This window comes from Oculina patagonica, chromosome 7 (genome assembly GCF_052425735.1).
Source record: "Oculina patagonica isolate OP01 chromosome 7, crgOcupat, whole genome shotgun sequence".
NCBI classification, from domain to species: Eukaryota; Metazoa; Cnidaria; class Anthozoa; order Scleractinia; family Oculinidae; genus Oculina; species Oculina patagonica.
The window spans coordinates 151,776-170,201 of NC_135764.1; the positions used below are offsets into that span (position 1 = coordinate 151,776).

The following is an 18,426-nucleotide window of genomic DNA, read 5'->3' on the forward strand; positions in this document are numbered from 1 at the left end:
GTGTGTTTCTTCGACGGCATATTTCTAGCTTTTTTGAGCACTCTATGGTCTGTTTTAGCGTGGAGATGTTTTTGCAGTATAGCACATGTTCGTTCTGCAAACCCCTACTAAAACAACGGGATTGATGCTATGAGTTGTGTGCATATATTTCTTTCTTTCCACTACTTGACGTCTGTTGAGTGCAGTCGTTTGTATTGCTCGCACGAGGTAGAACGGGGCCCGTCCAGAAATCAACAGTCAATCGTAAATAAAGGTGACGGGCCTACACGACTCCTACGTTCGTGACATTAGAACATTTGCCGTTATATGTTCAAATTCGGTCTTTCGACCTTATTTGCTTCTGACTTTTTTCTGAGGTTACTGTTTTTTTGAGACATTATGTATTGAAGAGAGCCGTAAGATGATTGTGGCCAAGGAATTCGAAGTGTCTAGAGGCGTTTTACAAGTCCGCGTTTTACTTGTCCGCGTTTTACTAGTCCAGTCCAGTCCACAAGTTAAAGACACATCAAGACCACCCCACTGTGAATTGCCATAGCACAGACAAAATTATAGTCAATATCTTATGTGTTTTTAAGAGAATTACATAAGAACCAAGGCATGTCTTGTCTTGCCTTACATTGACATGCAATAATTTGGAAATACTAAGCTCGTAACAGTTTAAGACAGAATCCATCAGGAATTTGAGTAACATTAATTTTAGTTACGCAAAAATTGAGCACCAGAATAATTTAAATCCTTGTGTTCTTTCATACCTTGTTAAAGGCTTGACATGTGATAACACCAACATAACACCAACAACAGTTCTTTATCAGTGGGGATTGAAGAAAAAAATGGAAACATCATCACACAGTTGACCCCCATGCAAAAACACTCCAGGATGTCACGGGACTGTTTGGTGTCCGTCTGCCAATTTCTAACTTCAAATTCCAATGTTAAATTCACATTAAATTTTCAATATTTCTTAGTTGTCTAAATTTTACTAATTCTTTTAAAAAAACTATCACCTGCCAAACATCCCCAAAAATCACTCAAAAAATTACAAAATACCGCAATACATAGATACATGGGATGAGTGAAGTTTCCTTGGATTCCTTGAAACACCAACAAGATATTTCCGTTTAAGGTGGCTGATAATGGGTTTCAGTATTTCCCAGTCCTTATACTTTGGTTCAGGACTAAAAGCCTTCATCAATTGCTATTACAGTAATGGTATGAAACAAATGTTCAATCATTCATCAACAAGTTGTGATCATTTTCTTGACAATAGTAGTTCCCCGGTAAACAGTTGTAGTACTGTCCCATCAAAGTGCAATGCCTGGAAAATACCGAAAAGCACACGACCTTCAGGTGAAACCGCACCTTACAGTATTACCAATACACTGCACTTTGCTAAGTCTTAAAACTTTACATTGTCTAGTCGTCTACTTCAATCGTTTATTTGTATTGTGTGAGATACATTTATAAATTGAAACCATCATGTCATTAAGTAATAATGCAATCTCGACAACGTTCTAGATATTATATTATGCACACTAATACAGCTCATGCAAGCCCTGTGACTTACACAAACACAGTCGGACTGAGTGCTACTTAAGTAACTGCTTCGTGGTTTCTGCTGTACTGAACCCTGCCTTTCAAGGCAAAGCGCCCGATTTTAAGCTTCGCAAGCTTCTCAATGCTCTTGTTTTGTGTATAAACTACCGGACGTTTTATGTCAAACAGCCAGACGGCGGCATGCGCTAAACGAAACCCCTGAGCAGTGAGCGTGGAGGAGGGACAAGCCTGCCAAATGGCGGCATAAATTGGGTAACTAGCACTAGTAAAGAAAGATTTAATACATTGATGTCATGCTTGATCTTAAGGTTTGTGCGTTTTCACCGATGTTTGTATATTTTTTCCAAAAAAATATCCAACAAAGGGGGGGATCACAGGCACCCCAGGACCTCCCCCCCCCCCTTCGCTACGTCCCTGAACAGCACATGCCATTGTACATTTGCCTGTAACTTGGCTAACCTAGACGGCTACACAGTTTGCACTTCGTTTTCCTCCCTCCCCTACGAAAAAAAAGTGTCGTCGCCCTGACAACTATCGCCCAATCGTAGCGTGAGGCTGCACGTGAAAGGCAAGGCTAATTAAAAATTGCGTCCACTCTATCAGAGCCAAGGTGTTGGAGAAAGCCAAAAGTGTACAAACCTTGTTTTTTTCCGTATTCTTAAATCAAGAACAGAGGCAGCCGGATTAAAAATTTACCGTAGGAAAGTATGGTCTTCGAACTATATCCATACGAAGTTTTGGAGTGAGCGGATGTAAATAAAAGCAATTTTTGGCTGGTTTTTGTCGAGCAGTTGTGTTCATCGAGCGTGGAAGAGTTCACCCTTGAATAAATTTAAGTAAGAGTAAACTAAATAAATAGAACGGTCAAGAAACAAGACAAAGACAGCATATGATATTAAATGTGAACTTTAGTAGCTGTTTATTATATTTTCTTTCGATATAATTTTTTGCTATAAAGTTTCATACAAATCCAAATAATTTTGACGCAACCATTTTGACCGAGTTGTCAAGGCGTGAGCCTGGGCTCCATGTGGTTGGATTACCTCTTTCCACAGGACTGTTCATCTTGAATATTGAATACATTCCGACAGAGCTAATCGAACAAACCGTCATCAGTTTTTGGTGTAAAATTTGTGCTAAAACAGGCCAATATACCCGTACTTGATCAAGGTCTTCTTTCCAGGGTTTTCCATTGATGAAGATCAAAACTTTTCATTTTTCCTTAATACTGATTCTCTGATTCTCGTCCTAGGATCTTCGCAAAAACTTAACAAACCCATCTCTCCTCAACTTTTCCCGCCATACTTGTCACTCATATTTTTATTATGCTTATCGCTCCGCTATCCGAAAACGAAATACCATTTCATTTTAAAATAGCTGCTTGTAAAATATGGTATGGTCACAGCTCCACGACTTTCCTGTTATTCAAGCTCTCTTTTGTCTATCTGTTGAGGTCTTTGTTCCATAAATCTTCTCACGGTCTCTCAGGGGTACCCATTTGCTACAAACGCGTCTTCGACGTTGTGTAGTTCCTCCGTAAGCTGTTTTTAATCGCTCAATCAACAAAACATTTTAAAATGGCTCTCTTCGATCATACTTTCTGGGTGATTGGACCTTTCCTTCACGTTTATGTTTGTATGAGTGGTTTTCTTGTAATGGACAGAGTACTCTATCCTGTTGGTCTTCCTGTCCACATTCTGCTTTAAATCGCCTACCGGTAAAACATCTCCTCCTTGGTCTTCCTTTGTGAATACAATTACTCCTTGCTCAATGGTATTGATGTGATCTAGTATCTCTTGAGCTTCTCCTTCTTTACACTTGGTTTTACTATCATCAACGTCCCATTACCACTCATTTAGCGGATATGGAGATGTTTCCAAAGCTCTCAATTGTAAGTCCTCCATGTATATGATTGCAATCTCATCCGTAGCACCAAGGCCTATTGGTCTACTGTCCAAAACAAAATGTCTTCCCCCGTATTTACAATAGGTCAGATCGAACATCCACTTCAACAACTCCATTAATATAGACGTTGCCCTCATTGCGGTCGTTTCTTCAAGGTCTTCTTTCTCGTTTAACAATCTTTCCACTTGCTCCAACGCCTTGTCAATAGGTATCGAAGGTACAAGTTCTGATGAATAATCTGACCAGAATCTCAGTTCTCTCTACCCTCCAACCTTTGATTTTCTCTTTCAACTATTTGGAATTCTTAACATATAGTCCACTTCTCCCTTGTACAGTTCTTAAGATTGTGATCAGACGGATCAGGGTCTATGAGACCTTCTCGACATGGGATTCTTCCATTGACACAGCATCTCTCATTGGTGCTCCTTCTTTATGAACCTTTGGTAATGCAGTGAGTCTAGGAGCATGGCAGTTGTTTGGCTTTAAGAGGTTGCCTTGTTCTTCTGTTAACTCGTTTCTATTGACTATTCTGTCTATATCCTGTGCTCCATCTCAACACACCTTGTCTGTCAAATCCCCGCCTTCTCCTGCTCTTACCGAGGGTCTCGCTTTAAGGTCGATAAGTACTTGTTTCATCTTGTGCTTGTAATTTTTCGCCTCCTGTACTCTTATACAAATGCATGGCGACCATTATTCGTCTTTTATCTGCAAGTAGGAACACATCTTTGTCTTCATAGCTTTTTTCTTTCCGCTCATTTCCTTTTTCGTTAAAATTGTGATGTAATTCTTATCTTTTGCTTTTTTTAGAATCTCATTCACTTCCCCCCTGAGCTCGTCTATTTCTCTGTCGGCCTCCTCTTTACTTTCTCTCTTCTTTCCCACTCTTCTTTGATCACTGAACACATTATTTCGGTCTCAGCGATGATCTTTTTATAAAGTACCCTTGTTGAGGCCTCACAAAAATCAGGACCATGAAGAGTTAGGTACTTTTTGATTTCGCCATCGATACCTTGTTTTGCGAGTTCAACAACGTTTCCCTTTTTACTTATTTCTCTTCATCTTCTTACAATTATCTTTCTCTTTTTTCAAACGTTCCCCAGACTTCACCTATTCTTCCTGTAGTATATCATACTTTCTCTTCTGTCTTTCATTTATCTTTTTATTTTCCTTTTATCTTGATGTATTGACTACCTTTTCCGGCCCTTGAAATTCAGTGGTTCCAAAGGTCTGTCTTAGTGTAGCTGTTATTCCATCTATCTGATGTCTCCCTCATGAGTCCTAACAAGAAGAAAAAGCTGTCTATGGTTGTCACTGCATGGCCCGTGTGTGGAACGAAGTTTGATAGTGTTTGTTTCTTTCTGATTTTGAAGTTCTCAATAGGTAGGAAGCTGTAACCACTTGGTGGTCACAGCCATTCGCAGAGATCAAAATTAGTCAACCATTATATTTGCAAGATCTCGTAAATTTGGATTCAAATTTATATCAACAATGGGGTGTGGTAAAGTTCTTTTAACCGAAAATGAAATATTTCTTGAGAAAATACTTCATCTTATGCAAATTTATAAGCGATAAGCCCAAATCTATTTTATATTAGACCACCCCCTCCAAAATTTAGCCGGACCCTTTATTCACTCGAGTAATGAGAGACCGTGCCAGCGTAATGAGATACCCCCCCCCCCCCCCAACCAAAGAAATGAGATACTGTCCCAGGCTAATGAGATGCTACCCCCCGAGTAACCGGGGGGTTACCGCCCATAGTAATCCATGACGCATTATAGAGCAGTTTTCAACCAAAAGCAAAATAATTACTCTGGCCAATCACAAAGGACACAGACAATCCAGTGAACCAATCAAAACTCTAAGCAAATACATGTAGTTGGCACAAAGCGCGGGAAAACGTGCGCGAGCGAAACCAATCTCTTAGCGTAGCAATGTAAAACCAAAGCAAATGCCGAAATTACTTTCAACACTCAAAGTGAAAACCGCTTTTAGTCCGCCGTTTTCTTCCTTCTTTAATTTTTTTCGAAACAGTTGCACAGGAGTATGTTTGCTTAAGAGAAAGAGAACTAGTACATTACACCTCTAGCTAAAACGAACAGTTGGACAGTTTAGGCCATTTTATCAGTAGATGGGGTGGTCAATTGGTTTTGATCGCCAGTGTTTCTGTTTTAGTGTTTTAAAGAAAGCGATTATTATGTGGAACGTCGATATAACGAAGACCGAAGGGACTGGCAAAATATGTTCGTCATAACGAGGTTTCTATATATCAGGGTTCTTTTCCCTTTACAATTGAGCCTCTCCTTACAGACGCTTCTATAATATGGATGGACAGTTCACTTGGTCCTTGGTGTCCGTGTTAAAGAGGTTCGACTGTATTTGCTTTTACTAGAGCGACGAATATCGTTCGTTATACCGAGGTTCCACTGAACACCTCTAACCTAGAGATGCAAATGGTGTCCATTTCCAACGTGAGTGCTTTGAAGAAAAACACACTACACCTCTTAATGATTCACACTTGTGAGATAAGCACAAGCACAATCATAAGCACAACAAAGAGCTAGTATGCACCGACTAGCCCAAGTATAAGCACAAGAAAAAAAGACATGTTCCTTTTTTTTGTGCTTGCGCTTATGCTTATTTTACAAGGAGGAACAAGCGTGCAATAAGCACAAGCACAATATTTGGCTGTCGATTTGCCTCCTTTCACACAATGTTTATCAGAAGTTCTAAAGCACTGCTCTAATGCGTATGACGTCTTGTGCTTGTGCTTTTTGCAAACAGAAAAACAGATTTTCCTCGAAAAAACCGTATCCATCCTGGGTTTGAAGTTTTTAAAACTTTTCTGTGTGTTTTTACGAGCGTTTTTATTGTTCTCTTGTGCAAAGAATTACGGGTTAATGTACCAGTAACTGTATTGTGGATTGGGTTTATAGCGAAATGAATCAACGGCAGTTCTTAGCAGAGCTCCAGCGAGCGTAGCGCGCCAGCGGAGAACCATGGGTAAGGAAATTTGGTAAACCCATTAAGCCGAAAAAAATTGGTCATTGAGTGAGCGTACGCCCGCCCGCCAGCGCCAAGACTCTCGTTGATGGGAGGCGATTCACAACTAAAAATAACACGTAAACTGCGGTGATGAACATTACGGACAAACGCATTGTTAGAAAAAATAGACCTTTTACTTGACGTTTCGTATGTTTCAACATACATCTTTAAAAGGTAGAAGTTACCGTTAAAATGAAAGTACAACTAAATTTCAATTCGAAAAACAATAGGATTGACAGATGACGAAAAACAGAACAACCCGAACGAGGGGAGGGGGAGAGAATGCCATCTTATCATACCGTTAAGGTTAACGTCGGCTTGAATCATTGATATTGGACATCCATATTATGGTCAATTGACAGCCGTCAAAACAAGGTATCCACTGACCAGCATCACATGACCATATCGCGGGCTCAGGTGTACAGCACATCAAGGTCATGTGTTTTTTTGGAAGCTAACTGCTGACCAGGTAATTGTCTTTGTTTCGCAGGTTAAAATCTAATTCTTTTGTATAGGGCAATGACAGGATTTTGTAAGCGCAATTTCTGTGATTGGAGTTGACAAGTTATTTCGACTGTGGATCTTTCTTGAGTAGTATACGTTTAATAACTTCAGTAACAGTATTTTCAATAAGAGTATTTTCACAAAATTTTAAGAAGCAGAAAATAAGCGTGGAGCTCCGTTTTTAGGCTTGGCTAAACCTATATATTACATGACACATGAGAGAACGTTAACAACAAACTATTTCGCGCCAAAATGTACTTCTTCAAATGCAAATGAACTCTCGCGGGACTAAGTTGCAAACACCGCTCGGCGGAAGTAGTTTTGATTGTTGCACTGGTCAAAGCGGGCACATGAGGGATCAGCACCAACTCTGTATTAGCGACCGTCTGTGTAAGTAGCCTGCGTAGCAGGCGTCTGTGTCGTTTTGCGCGCGTATTAGGAAACGCGAAATTATAAAGGCGAGAGACAGCTGTCTCGTGCCTTTCGCGTTTCACAGACGCGCGCTCAAAGACTACGCAGGCTACTGTGTTGAGTTCGCAAGGTATTGCAGTAAAATGTACTGCCGCCATCTTTTGCCGTACGGTGGATTGTAGTCGTTGAAAACCAACCAATCACTGTAGAACATCGTGCTTTATTAGGTTTCGTGTAGCCAGTGGACCTCATCGCCTGATGAAGACTAGCAGTATGCAGTCGAAACGTCGCCATTCACATCACAAATGACTAAAACGTGAGACAATCCACGATGAACAACAACAACGACGACTTTTTTACGACTAATAACCTCAATTATTGGCGCACAGCTAAAAGGTTTCTTCGTCGACACAAGCGTTGCTCAAGCAAGTTCGCATGCCACATAAACCGACTCACCCTTCTAACAAAGTACATCGAGAACCGAATTGTTCCTAACGACACCAGTTTCAACTAAAGGTGCACGCAGGCTCGCCAAACTTGCATTTATGAGATTCCTAAGGCAAAGGATCAGACTGACGCAGAAGGACCAGAAGGCCAAGCGAAATGCAAAGAGGAAAGTAGAACCCACAGCATAGAGCTAATATCCTTTGTCTCGACAGAGGACACCGACAGAATACAAGATGATGATGATCATAATAATGTCTTTATTCATTTGATAAAAATACATATCAAAAGTTACAAAGTAAAAACTAATTAGAATATTTAAAAAGGGCTTACAATATAAAAATGACCAAAAAAAATTATTTGTATAACATGACATAAAATCTTTATTGCTTTAAAAAATTTTTTTAAACGTTCAGTGTTTATTCGTTTATTTTCGGAAATTGTCCACCACTTTTCCGCAATCTTACGGAAGACTTTCGAGGTAAATAAATGTTTAATAAATCAGCTGAGTGACTACTTATTGTTTTGAAAAGTTTTCTGTCGTACTGCTCTAAATTTCATGAACATTACATAACGTCAATATAGCAGCACCTTCTCAGTATTCAGCTCGGCTTCACTTCATGTCCTGATTACTTCCTTTCTTCCTTCCTTACAAACATTTATTGGCTTCACATAGTTTAGTATTTATGTGCACCGGAAACCAACAGTAGACTCAGTAGATAGAACAGTTCGATATAAACACTCAGGAAGTCTTTAACACCACCAACTGAAAGAAAGATAAAACAGAAGTTCGAAAAAATATATGCCGAAAAACAAGAAGCTGCGTCACTAGCCGACACCTTGAAGTGCTACTATGACCAAATGTTTTCCCTTTTACCCCTACCCAATTTAATAAGTATTATAGAGAAATCTGTTCAAAATGTTCAAAATGGCGTTTTCCGTTTTAAATATTTGCATTAGTTCCGAAACTATTAAAGTTTTAAAATTTTCTCAAATTTTATATCAAGTATATAAATAGAGCTATCTCGGATAGTTTGCTGCAGAGACCACTGAAACTTGGTAGACTAGAAGTTCTACTGGCGACACACTTACAGCTATAATAATAACAGCCCTCTAAGAGGTCATGTGGTTAGGTTACTGATATTTTAACAGACTTGTGTTTACAGTCGAAATGAGGAAATAGTGAATAGCTAAAATGGTTCTTGAATGTCATGATTGTGTAGTATTGATGAAAGCAGTCCCCCCCCCCCCCCCACTCCCGCCTTCATCAATTATTTTACAAGAAATCAGATCGACAAAAATATGTGAAAGATTCTCTGAGAGATTTTTGGTGAACGTAGTTGTCGTAGGCTTTCTTGGAAAACAAATAACAGATATTGATGTTCGCGGGCCTAAATGTGTTTTTGGTTTACCTCTGGTCCTAATGAGGGGAAAACATATTAAAGGCAACGGGTTGACCCTTTTCTGCAAAATATAACGATCTCCTTATACTCAGAGATAAATTCAGATATTGATTCCAAGCAATATACACCTAATTGCAATAAGGTTGTCATAGAAAAAAGGAAAAAGAAAAAAGTCAAATAGGAATTAATTAAGCGCATGCATGAAAGTTATTTGTACAAATGGCCTCAAAATGCCTCAAAATACGAACTATCAATTTATCTTGTTATAGCATAAACAAGTGGACTCAAAATGTGCAGATAAAAACTCGTGAGTTTTCTGTAAATGGTATTAGTTATGAAACTACGCTAATTAATTCCTATTTGCCTTTTTGCTATTTTCTTTTTTCTAGGACAACGTTATTGCAATTAGGTGTAAATATCGAAATAACATTTCACTGCATTTGTGTGCGTTCGTACTGTACGTAGTACACAACTCTTACCTCGATTTCGATCGATTCATCGGTTGTATTTCGCAGTTGACGATCAAGATCAATAGACAAACTATTATTACTGCCTTCTTGTCGTGTAGGCCACATTCAAATTTGCGGGGGGATTGGGCAATAACCTTGTCACGCATTCTACCAAAATTTGTAGCGATCGGACGAAGAATAAATTTTTGGTAATTTTTTTAGCCATCGTTCCTGAAGAAACGATATTTAAAGGGCAGTACGGAAAAGAGTTTTATGCATGGCCAGAAGTTATAAGGTAAATCCTCATGCCGTTTCAGGTACGCTTTCGTTCTTCCTCCGTGCTTCGGAAAATATTACTTCGAAGCAATATCCACGTGCGAAGCATCATGTTCCAACTACGTTCGGCCACATGGACGTGGCAATCATCATATTCCAACTACGTTCGCCCATATGCACGTGCCAAGCATCATGTTCCAACTACGTTCGGCCAGCGGTTCATCAAAGATCGATTGTCGTTCGTGGACAGTTCGAAAGCGCCATAATGATTGTGAAAGTGGCTTTTTTTTATTCGGAATCCTCCTATTTAACTTAATCCTAACAATTCATCACCGTAACTCATATATCCTTCTAAAGAACAGTATTTTAATCGCAAAAAGCTATCTAGAGAACTTGAGAAATCCTCGTGCCCTTTCGGTACGCTCTCGTTCTTACTTCGTGCTTCGGAAAGTCTTACTTACTTACACAGATAATAGCATTATGGTTACCTTGGTAACCACAAAAATTTGCTTCCATGGCAATTCACTCTTTTCCAGTCCCTTCGAACCCATACATAATGACATCATCGCTTTATTAGTTCGAGGACAAGTCCTACAGATTTTCGTTCGTTACAATATTGAGTCCTAAAAGAAACACGAATAATTAAGTTCTCCTGAAAAAATGATAATCTTTTTCTGAGTTATTGTGAAAAGATCTCAGGTAAATAGCAGGACAGAATCTGCTCGGATATGGTGATCTTACTAAATATCCCTTCACTGGTTTTTGCTTAACCCCTATCATGCTAAGCCCGGATTTTTCCGGGATTTGGAGGACGTCACCAATTTACACAATACAATACAATACAATCTTTATTTAACGTGGTCTGCAATACTTAGCTAAAAAGCTAGTTTTCAGGTGCGCCACGAAATAAAAATACAAAATAGAAAAATAAAAACTTCTTGGAAGTGTATAAAAATGAATTAAGCTATAATTAAGAATAACTACGAATTACAATATTGTCTAACTAAGATTAAAAATATAAAAATTTAAAATTTACAAATTTAAAAAATTAAAAGATTATTAAAAACAATAAAATAGAAATAATAAAAATTGACAAACTACTCGATCAAAGTCCCGTAAAATTTAATGTTCTTAGGTTCGTTTTAAAAATCGTGTTAGTTTTTATTTTCCTTGTGTCGTCTGTTATAGAGTTCCACAGTTTTGATGCAGTATATCTCCACGATTTAAGGCCATATTTTGTTGAATTTACTTTCGGAAGGTCCACAATTGTGTTGCCTCTGAGGTTATAAGTGGAGCGTCTTGTTGTTATAAATTCACGATTTTATTTATGCGCAACTAATAAAGGTTGGATAGATCTTTCCACGGGTCTGTCCATCTTGTACATTGACTGAATTCCGACAGAGCTAATCGAAAAAAACGTGATCAGTTTTTTGTGTAAAATTGATGGTAAAACAGGCCAATATACCCGTACTTGATCATGGTCTTCTTTCCAGGCTTTTACATTGATAAAGATCAAAACTTTTCAGGCCAGAAGAAGGCATGCACGGAGTAGAAGGTAGAGAGAACAAGAACTGAGCAGAGAAAAACGAAAAGGAAAGGAGCAAGGAAAAAAATTCGGAACGGTTCCAAATTTTGGCTTATGCGCATGCGCCAAAGTAAAATATTGTACATTTTTACATGGAACTTTCATCAAAAGCTTGCTGCAGTGTCAGAAAGTGCATTTCTAGCAAAGTTTAGACAAATTAGGCACCGTAGCGCCAAAAAAATAATTTAACGGTTAAGAAACGTGTTCTTTGGAGTAAGCGAAAGTCACAGTCTTTGTAATCGCAATTTTTAGCGTTTCTTTCTTGCACATAAAAGGACAAAGGTTTTGGGCTCAACAATGCTGTTATGTAATGCGTTCATGATCCGTGGCATGCATGGACACTGTATGCACTGCGTGTTAGTCTTTTACCTTCTGATTGAGAGCTCAGTTATGAGTGCTTAGCGCCAGCTTTCTAGTTGCATAATCTATAGCACATGACCAGCTCGTGTGGAACTGAAGAATACCCAAACGTAACCACACCCTTCTTAAGCAGACACCAGAGTCATGACAACATGTCTGACGGATTGGCCGCATGGAGACCTACATAAATTTATTCTCTTCTATTGCAAATACATTTAAGCTTTCTACAATCTTTGACAATTAATTGTAATAAATATATCTCCTATGCGAGCTCTTTAAACCTTAGGAGGTACATAATTACTGTACAGCTACATGTGTTTTGGTGAAATCCTTTAGGATTACTGGAAAACACTTCTCTTTAAGACTTTCTAATGAAAGCTTATTTAAAAGCTAATATTACAAACGGAGTCCTTCTTATCAAGGTTTATCCAGCTAATCTTTATTTTATTGTCCCCGCGGCTTCGTCAACCAAAAGACAAAAAGAACTGTTCTTGTATAGAACAAGTTTTCAAGTTAGGAGGACATTTGTATTCTATGGTTAGGTCTGATAACCGACCGTGTCGATGTCCTCAGTGCATTCATGGCTGCCACCTACTGAATAAGTAATTCTGAGAGGACAAATAACAAGCTAAATCTTTACACAATCCTTTAATTAAACCAAGGGAAAATGTTCTTTGGCTAAAGTAAAAAATCCAGTATGCACTGGCTCAGCTGAAACTTTGCGGGAAGTAAGTCGCCTAACTTAAAAAAAAAAACACCAGCTGTCACAAGAAACAGTTGAACATAAAGTTATTTTTCAACAATAAATCACCTTGCTTCTAGACTCATAAGGAACATATAGTTCATATTTCGTTCAACTATCAATAAAAAATATTTTTTTATTAACTAAGTATCTAATCATCTTGGTTTATTGTAAGGAAATCGTCAATGAGACCCGGCTATCAATCTTAAACAAACTCGTAGCCAGTTAACGCTTCTACTTTCAATTTCAGTTAACCTAGCCATTTAACGTTTCTGCTTAAGGTTTGGTGTTGCAATCAGTAAAATTCTTATGCATGTATACCCTATTTGGTCGGTGGTACTAAAATGATACGTTTATTTCTTAGCGTCTCCTTCACTACTCTGCACAGGCAGTTGATCTATGTATCTAGAATTGGATCAGATAAACAATCTGTCCTTTGTCGTAGCACCACAGTACAGTTTACACAGCACAGTGGCAAGATAATACCTTCATATTTTGGAACTTGTACTCCTTTACATCTCCTTTTGTATCAAATGCCAGTATCTTAACGTAATCCAATTTGTTTGGTGCGCAGCAAGGGCGTTGAGCCAGGTAAGGTGAGTTGTATAGGCTCAGTGCTTTGGCTCGTCTTTCGTGGGTGAAGAGAGAAATTTTATTGAGCGGGCAGTTTCCCGCACAGGCGCCAATATGCAACGACTTTGGTGCGATGACAAAATCCCAATCCAAGTTTACAACTGCATCGTGCTTGCAGCAGGACTGAGGAGCTGGACAATCCGGTGAATCTGCTTGTCTTTTTCTCCTGTTAGATTGTTGCTTCTCTTTTGTTTCAACCGCCAGAAAAGGCTGCAATGGTGCTCCGTCACTGCTCACTCCGCCAATCTCTAGAGACTTGGTTCCCTTTACTGCGATATCCAAGCTTAGTTTTAACTTTGACTGCACAGAGAACCATTCTTTAGCGATTCCAGTAACCTCGATTGTATACCAGCCAGCCTCCTTTAAGTGTTCAGAATGAAAATGTTCTTTTTCGCGGGAACCACGTCCCGACGTTTGGTAGCTCTTGTATAGTCTCAACTGTCCTTTCCCTTGATCAGGTTTTTCAAGTGATTTAGACGCCGCGTCAGTGATGTGAATCCATAAAGTTGCTGACTTGATCTCCAGAGTCGGGTGTCTGGGATTTGATTTGAAGATCAAGTTCTTTTCAATTCCATTGGTTACCAAAACAACTGAAATTAAACATATTTTAATTTAGGAAAATTGTTGACTCACACATATCCATAAATATCACAGCTTACGTATCTCATTACATGAGATAAATGTGAATAAAATCAATTCGATTATAATACACGCAGAAGAAATATCAAACACAGTTTATGTACATTTCATCATAGTTACAATGTACCATCACCGGTACAAATAGTAATTGTCGCATAAATCCCGTGGACAATGGTGTCTATAAGTCAAGATTGCCCGACACGGAGGTAAATTCGAGACGGCGACCAGAATGCTTGCAAAATGCAAGTACAGGAAATAACGGTCCCCACGTTCTCTGCCAGCCACGCAGAACTTAACGTTTCTTTATCGATATAGACAAGTTTTTTCTAGGCAAATGAGGTTTTTTAATTTCGTTAAAACGTTGAAAAATTTAACATTGTCTGAAAAAACTTACCTCGCTCGGGGAACAGAAATAGTCGTTTAGTTTTAGCGTGAAAGTCATCCTCGTCAAATTGTGTGGCTTGGGAAGGTTGTCTGTTTTCTGCTTCGATCAGATGTTTGTAAAACGACGGAATCTTCGGGGCTTTAATCTTACTAATATTGGGAACTGATGAAAATCCAAGCTCTTTAAGGAGTTTTTTCTTGAATGCTTGCACTACGATCTGTTCGACGTCAGACAAATTTTGCTCGTGAAATCGACACGGCAGCGATCCGTTGGGCAGAGATAGGAAGACGAGAACGGTACTGAAAATCATCAAATGGTTCATTTTACCCTCGAGTCCGCTTTCCGGTTGGATTTAGGCGGATTGTACGCGTGCGGTGAGTAACTCTATAAGGTTCACCAGTCAGACTGAGTTGGTTTTATATTTAGTAACCTGGGGCAAAATCAACTGCAATTTATGATGATTATAAATGTCATAAAAACAATAAGTGAAATGAACTGATGACATGCTATACGCAATCTCATTGTTTGGAAATGCACCCATGCCCTTGTCTAGTCCCATATCTGACACACTATCAAAGAAAATTTCACATCACATCTTGGAATGTTCCAATTTTATTCATTCGGCAAATCGCGTTCATTTCCTTAGAATGCTGGAATTCTGTTCTGAAAGAGGAGAAAAATTGTCTTGGTTTTTTACAAAGGTATGGAGTTCTCCCTTCGGGTCAGTTTGTATTGTTGCCTCCGGATCACGTTTTATAGGCGTGGTTTGACTGTTAGTCGCGAATATTTTATCCATTTCAATAAGATGGGTGATGAAAAAGTGTGTCTAAAAAGCAGCCGGTCCGCTTTGTATAGTGACCTCCAAGCTACAGGGGTATCACCAGCTACCGTTATCGGTACATAGAATTTGAGGAATTCCCGCAATTTGTTTATTTTTAAGATATATTTGATGGTATTAAGTTTAGGTTATCAAGGACCAAGTGAATTGTTGAATGATTTCCTATTTTGGAATTTATTGTAAAAGAAAGTGAAAAAGTATAACGGTTTTTTTTCTCGTCTTCCTTATTTCCGGCGCCAACATAGTGAAATGCCATAAGTTCCAGTAATGAGATGATTCTTTGTAATCAATTCGACTGATTAATTCGATTTTAAAGATCGACCATCGGTGTGGCAATAGTGAAGAGCTTTATTTTACACTGACATGGAATTACCTTACTTGAACCTTGCGCTAGCAATGATAATGGCATATTGCAATTACAGTGCTTTTATTTGTAAGCGAAAGTTTGTGAAGTTCAGTTTTAGTCATTAACACCCACTGCTAGAATTAGAGTTAGCTTTCTATACTAATTAAGTGCTAAGCTGCTAAGTGAGAGGGATTGGCTTAAGGTATGAATTTTATTATTAAACTTTTAACGTGTCTCGAATGCCTCACGTTGTTTCTGTAGGAGTGTGAAATATAAATAGTTACTCTTGTTATATTTTTACCCATCTTGTCTTTTTCGGAAAACCAAGTTTCCGGTTGAACATTTATACATTTTATGTAGCTATATGTGCGAAAAGAACACGTCTAAAGTTTCTCTGTCTTCACTAAACAATAAACATTTGTTGAATAGGTTTGTAAAGAAAATCCATTTAACGTGTCAGAGATTACAATTTCATTCATGTGAAGAATGGAGAAGCGACAAGACAGACGTTTAGATTACGGATTAATTGATTGTTATGAATAAGCCCCGGGACATCAGTTGAGTAATTTCAAGTCGAAGCGGATGTTACATAATAGGCTTAACACATCATAACGGGATATTGCTGTTTCTAAGTGCGCAATACGATAGGAAACTGTGTGAAGAAATACACTTCAAGTTGCAATTGAGAATTATCTGAAATTATGTCAAAACTGCAACAAACTTAACAGAGAGCACTTCAGCACCACGATTTATTATTTTTTCTACAATAGCGAATCACCTGATTATTTATCCATTCCTAACAAAATTAATCAGATTTTTATATTGGCAATTTTTCAATTTTTACAATAACCTCCACTTTATTTATACTAGACCAGGAGCCCATTAGCTCCTTACTAGACTAGACTAAGTTGAAAGAGACACTCGGATTGTGAGGCATGTAGTGAGATTTCCAAGTCTATAATAGCCGTATTTACTCTGATCTGGATTGACTGTAGTTGTCTTTTCCAACAAATTCCTAGTTTTAGATAAAATTGAAAGCATCTTTGATTTGTGCCGACAGTGATGTTATTTTTGTGGTTCCAAGCAAATTGCAATACCTTACAAAATGATTGAATAATAATCTATACTTTTCGTGTGCATGGCCTATATTCATGACCACAAAAAAAAAAAAAAAAAAAAACTTAACTGGTCCTTTGCCAAAGCATCCGACAGTTAACTAAAACAATAGGCCGCCCTCTGTTTCAGATTTCTCGATTACAATTTTAATTGTTGCCAGACAGTTTAATGATCAAATATCGGATTTTAATGGAATAAGTTGATGCGACAATTTGGCCCAGGAATGAAACCACAATATTCAGCGACCAAACCTTTACATATCAATGTTCCTGGAACACTTCAATCTTGCCAAGCAGATTTTTATTCTTTCAGCTGAGAACACGGAAATTGGTTGTTTGCCATAGCACACAACGGTAACGTGTACCTTAACACTGATCGCTGACTGCGTTCTAGATTTTCTCCTGATTATTAGAAATTAGGTGATACGATCATTTGGCTCCAGTAAGCCACAATAGCCATTAAACTGGCGGAATTTAGTGAAAATTCTCAAGGTGGTATGGAAAAAATGTTTCAGAAATTCACCTTGAACTACGGCTGTGCATGAATTTAATAATTGATAAAGTCGATGAAAGATCGAGGAACTAGAACAATGGTAAACCCGGTTCAGAGGCTGTAGACAATTTTTAAAAGTGAACGTTCCCAATAAGCGGTAAGCTGTAAGTAATTTGGATAGAATAACTTATAAATATCAAAATATCAAGGTTTTGTCAGCCATAAAACTGATTATGCACTTTACACACCGCTGACGTGACTACGTTCTAGAGTTTCTTCCTGATTATTAGAATAAAGTGATACGATCATTTGGCTCCAGGATTGGAGGCCACAACAGTCATTAAATTGGTGGAATTTGGTAAAAAAAAAAATCAAGGCGGTATGGTACAAATATGTCAGAAATTCACCTTGAACTAAGGCTGTGCTTGAATTTAACAATTTATCAAGTCAATGGAAGACCGAGGAACTAGAACAAAGGGGGTGGGGAATGGTGCAATAAATACTTTCATGAATCGATTGTTTGGTCGTTCTGTTCAAAATATTCTGAAAGGTCCTTTTAAATAGCTAAATACCACTTTCCAGCTACCATTTCGTATGCTACAGCTCGTGAAATCCCTACACTTTTAACGCCCTCTCCCTACCCCGATTCAGAGGCTTTAGAAGATTTGGAAATGCAAACGTTTCCAAACAGCATACTGTCAGAAATTTGGATAGTGGAATAACTTAATATCGAGGTAATAACGCTCAGCGAGGCACGACTTCAACAGCCAGAACAGTGTAAGTGTTTTATACCAGTGAACATATAGCGGTTACTTCCAGTTTTGTTAACATGTACATATATAAAAAAACAGAAATATGTTTAGTTGTCAAAAGTTAAAAAAAAAATCTGATTTCCCTCAACAGGAGTCCAACCTATGACCCCCCGAACGCCGGTTGGACGCTCTACCACTGATCGAGCAACAGGAAACTCTTGGGAGCTTTGACCATATTACTACAGCGTATATAGTGACAATCTTGCCTCGTGCTGCCCGAAGTACTGGTCAGTGAAAATATTTCGCAGCCCGCAATCAAGTGAGAAAACATATCGTATATCAATAACCGAAATTCACCCTTTTTTAGACTTGCCTCAAGCCAACCTCACAAGTTAAGCGAGCGAAGCGAGCTTTTTTTGCCGCGAAGCGGTTGAGCGAGCGACGAAAAAACTCGAACCTTTTCTGTTACAGTTTGTGAGCGCCTGAGCAAGACGCCCAATCAAGTGATGACAACCGAAACAAACCGCGGCTTACCGCGCTGGTGATGGGT

General features: G+C 38.5%; 1 protein-coding gene across 1 annotated transcript; it reads right to left on the minus strand.

Moving 5' to 3' along the window:
* Positions 1-12,592: 12,592 nt before the first annotated feature.
* On the minus strand, positions 12,593-14,982 carry LOC144660254 (growth/differentiation factor 8-like). The gene is made up of 2 exons (XM_078520858.1): positions 14,342-14,982; positions 12,593-13,898 (listed from the first exon to the last, which is right to left on the minus strand). Exons 1-2 carry the CDS (start codon positions 14,652-14,654, stop codon positions 13,135-13,137), a joined length of 1,077 nt encoding a protein of 358 aa, XP_078376984.1. The 5' UTR covers positions 14,655-14,982; the 3' UTR covers positions 12,593-13,134.
* Between the last annotated feature and the right edge of the window lie 3,444 nt (positions 14,983-18,426).

Coding starts and splice junctions, on each gene's coding strand:
- LOC144660254 (XM_078520858.1), bottom strand. CDS start 14,654: ATGAACCATTTGATGATTTTCAGTACCGTTCTCGTCTTCCTATCTCTG. Junction 13,899..14,341: donor ATTTCTGTTCCCCGAGCGAG/GTAAGTTTTTTC, acceptor GTTTAATTTCAG/TTGTTTTGGTAACCAATGGA.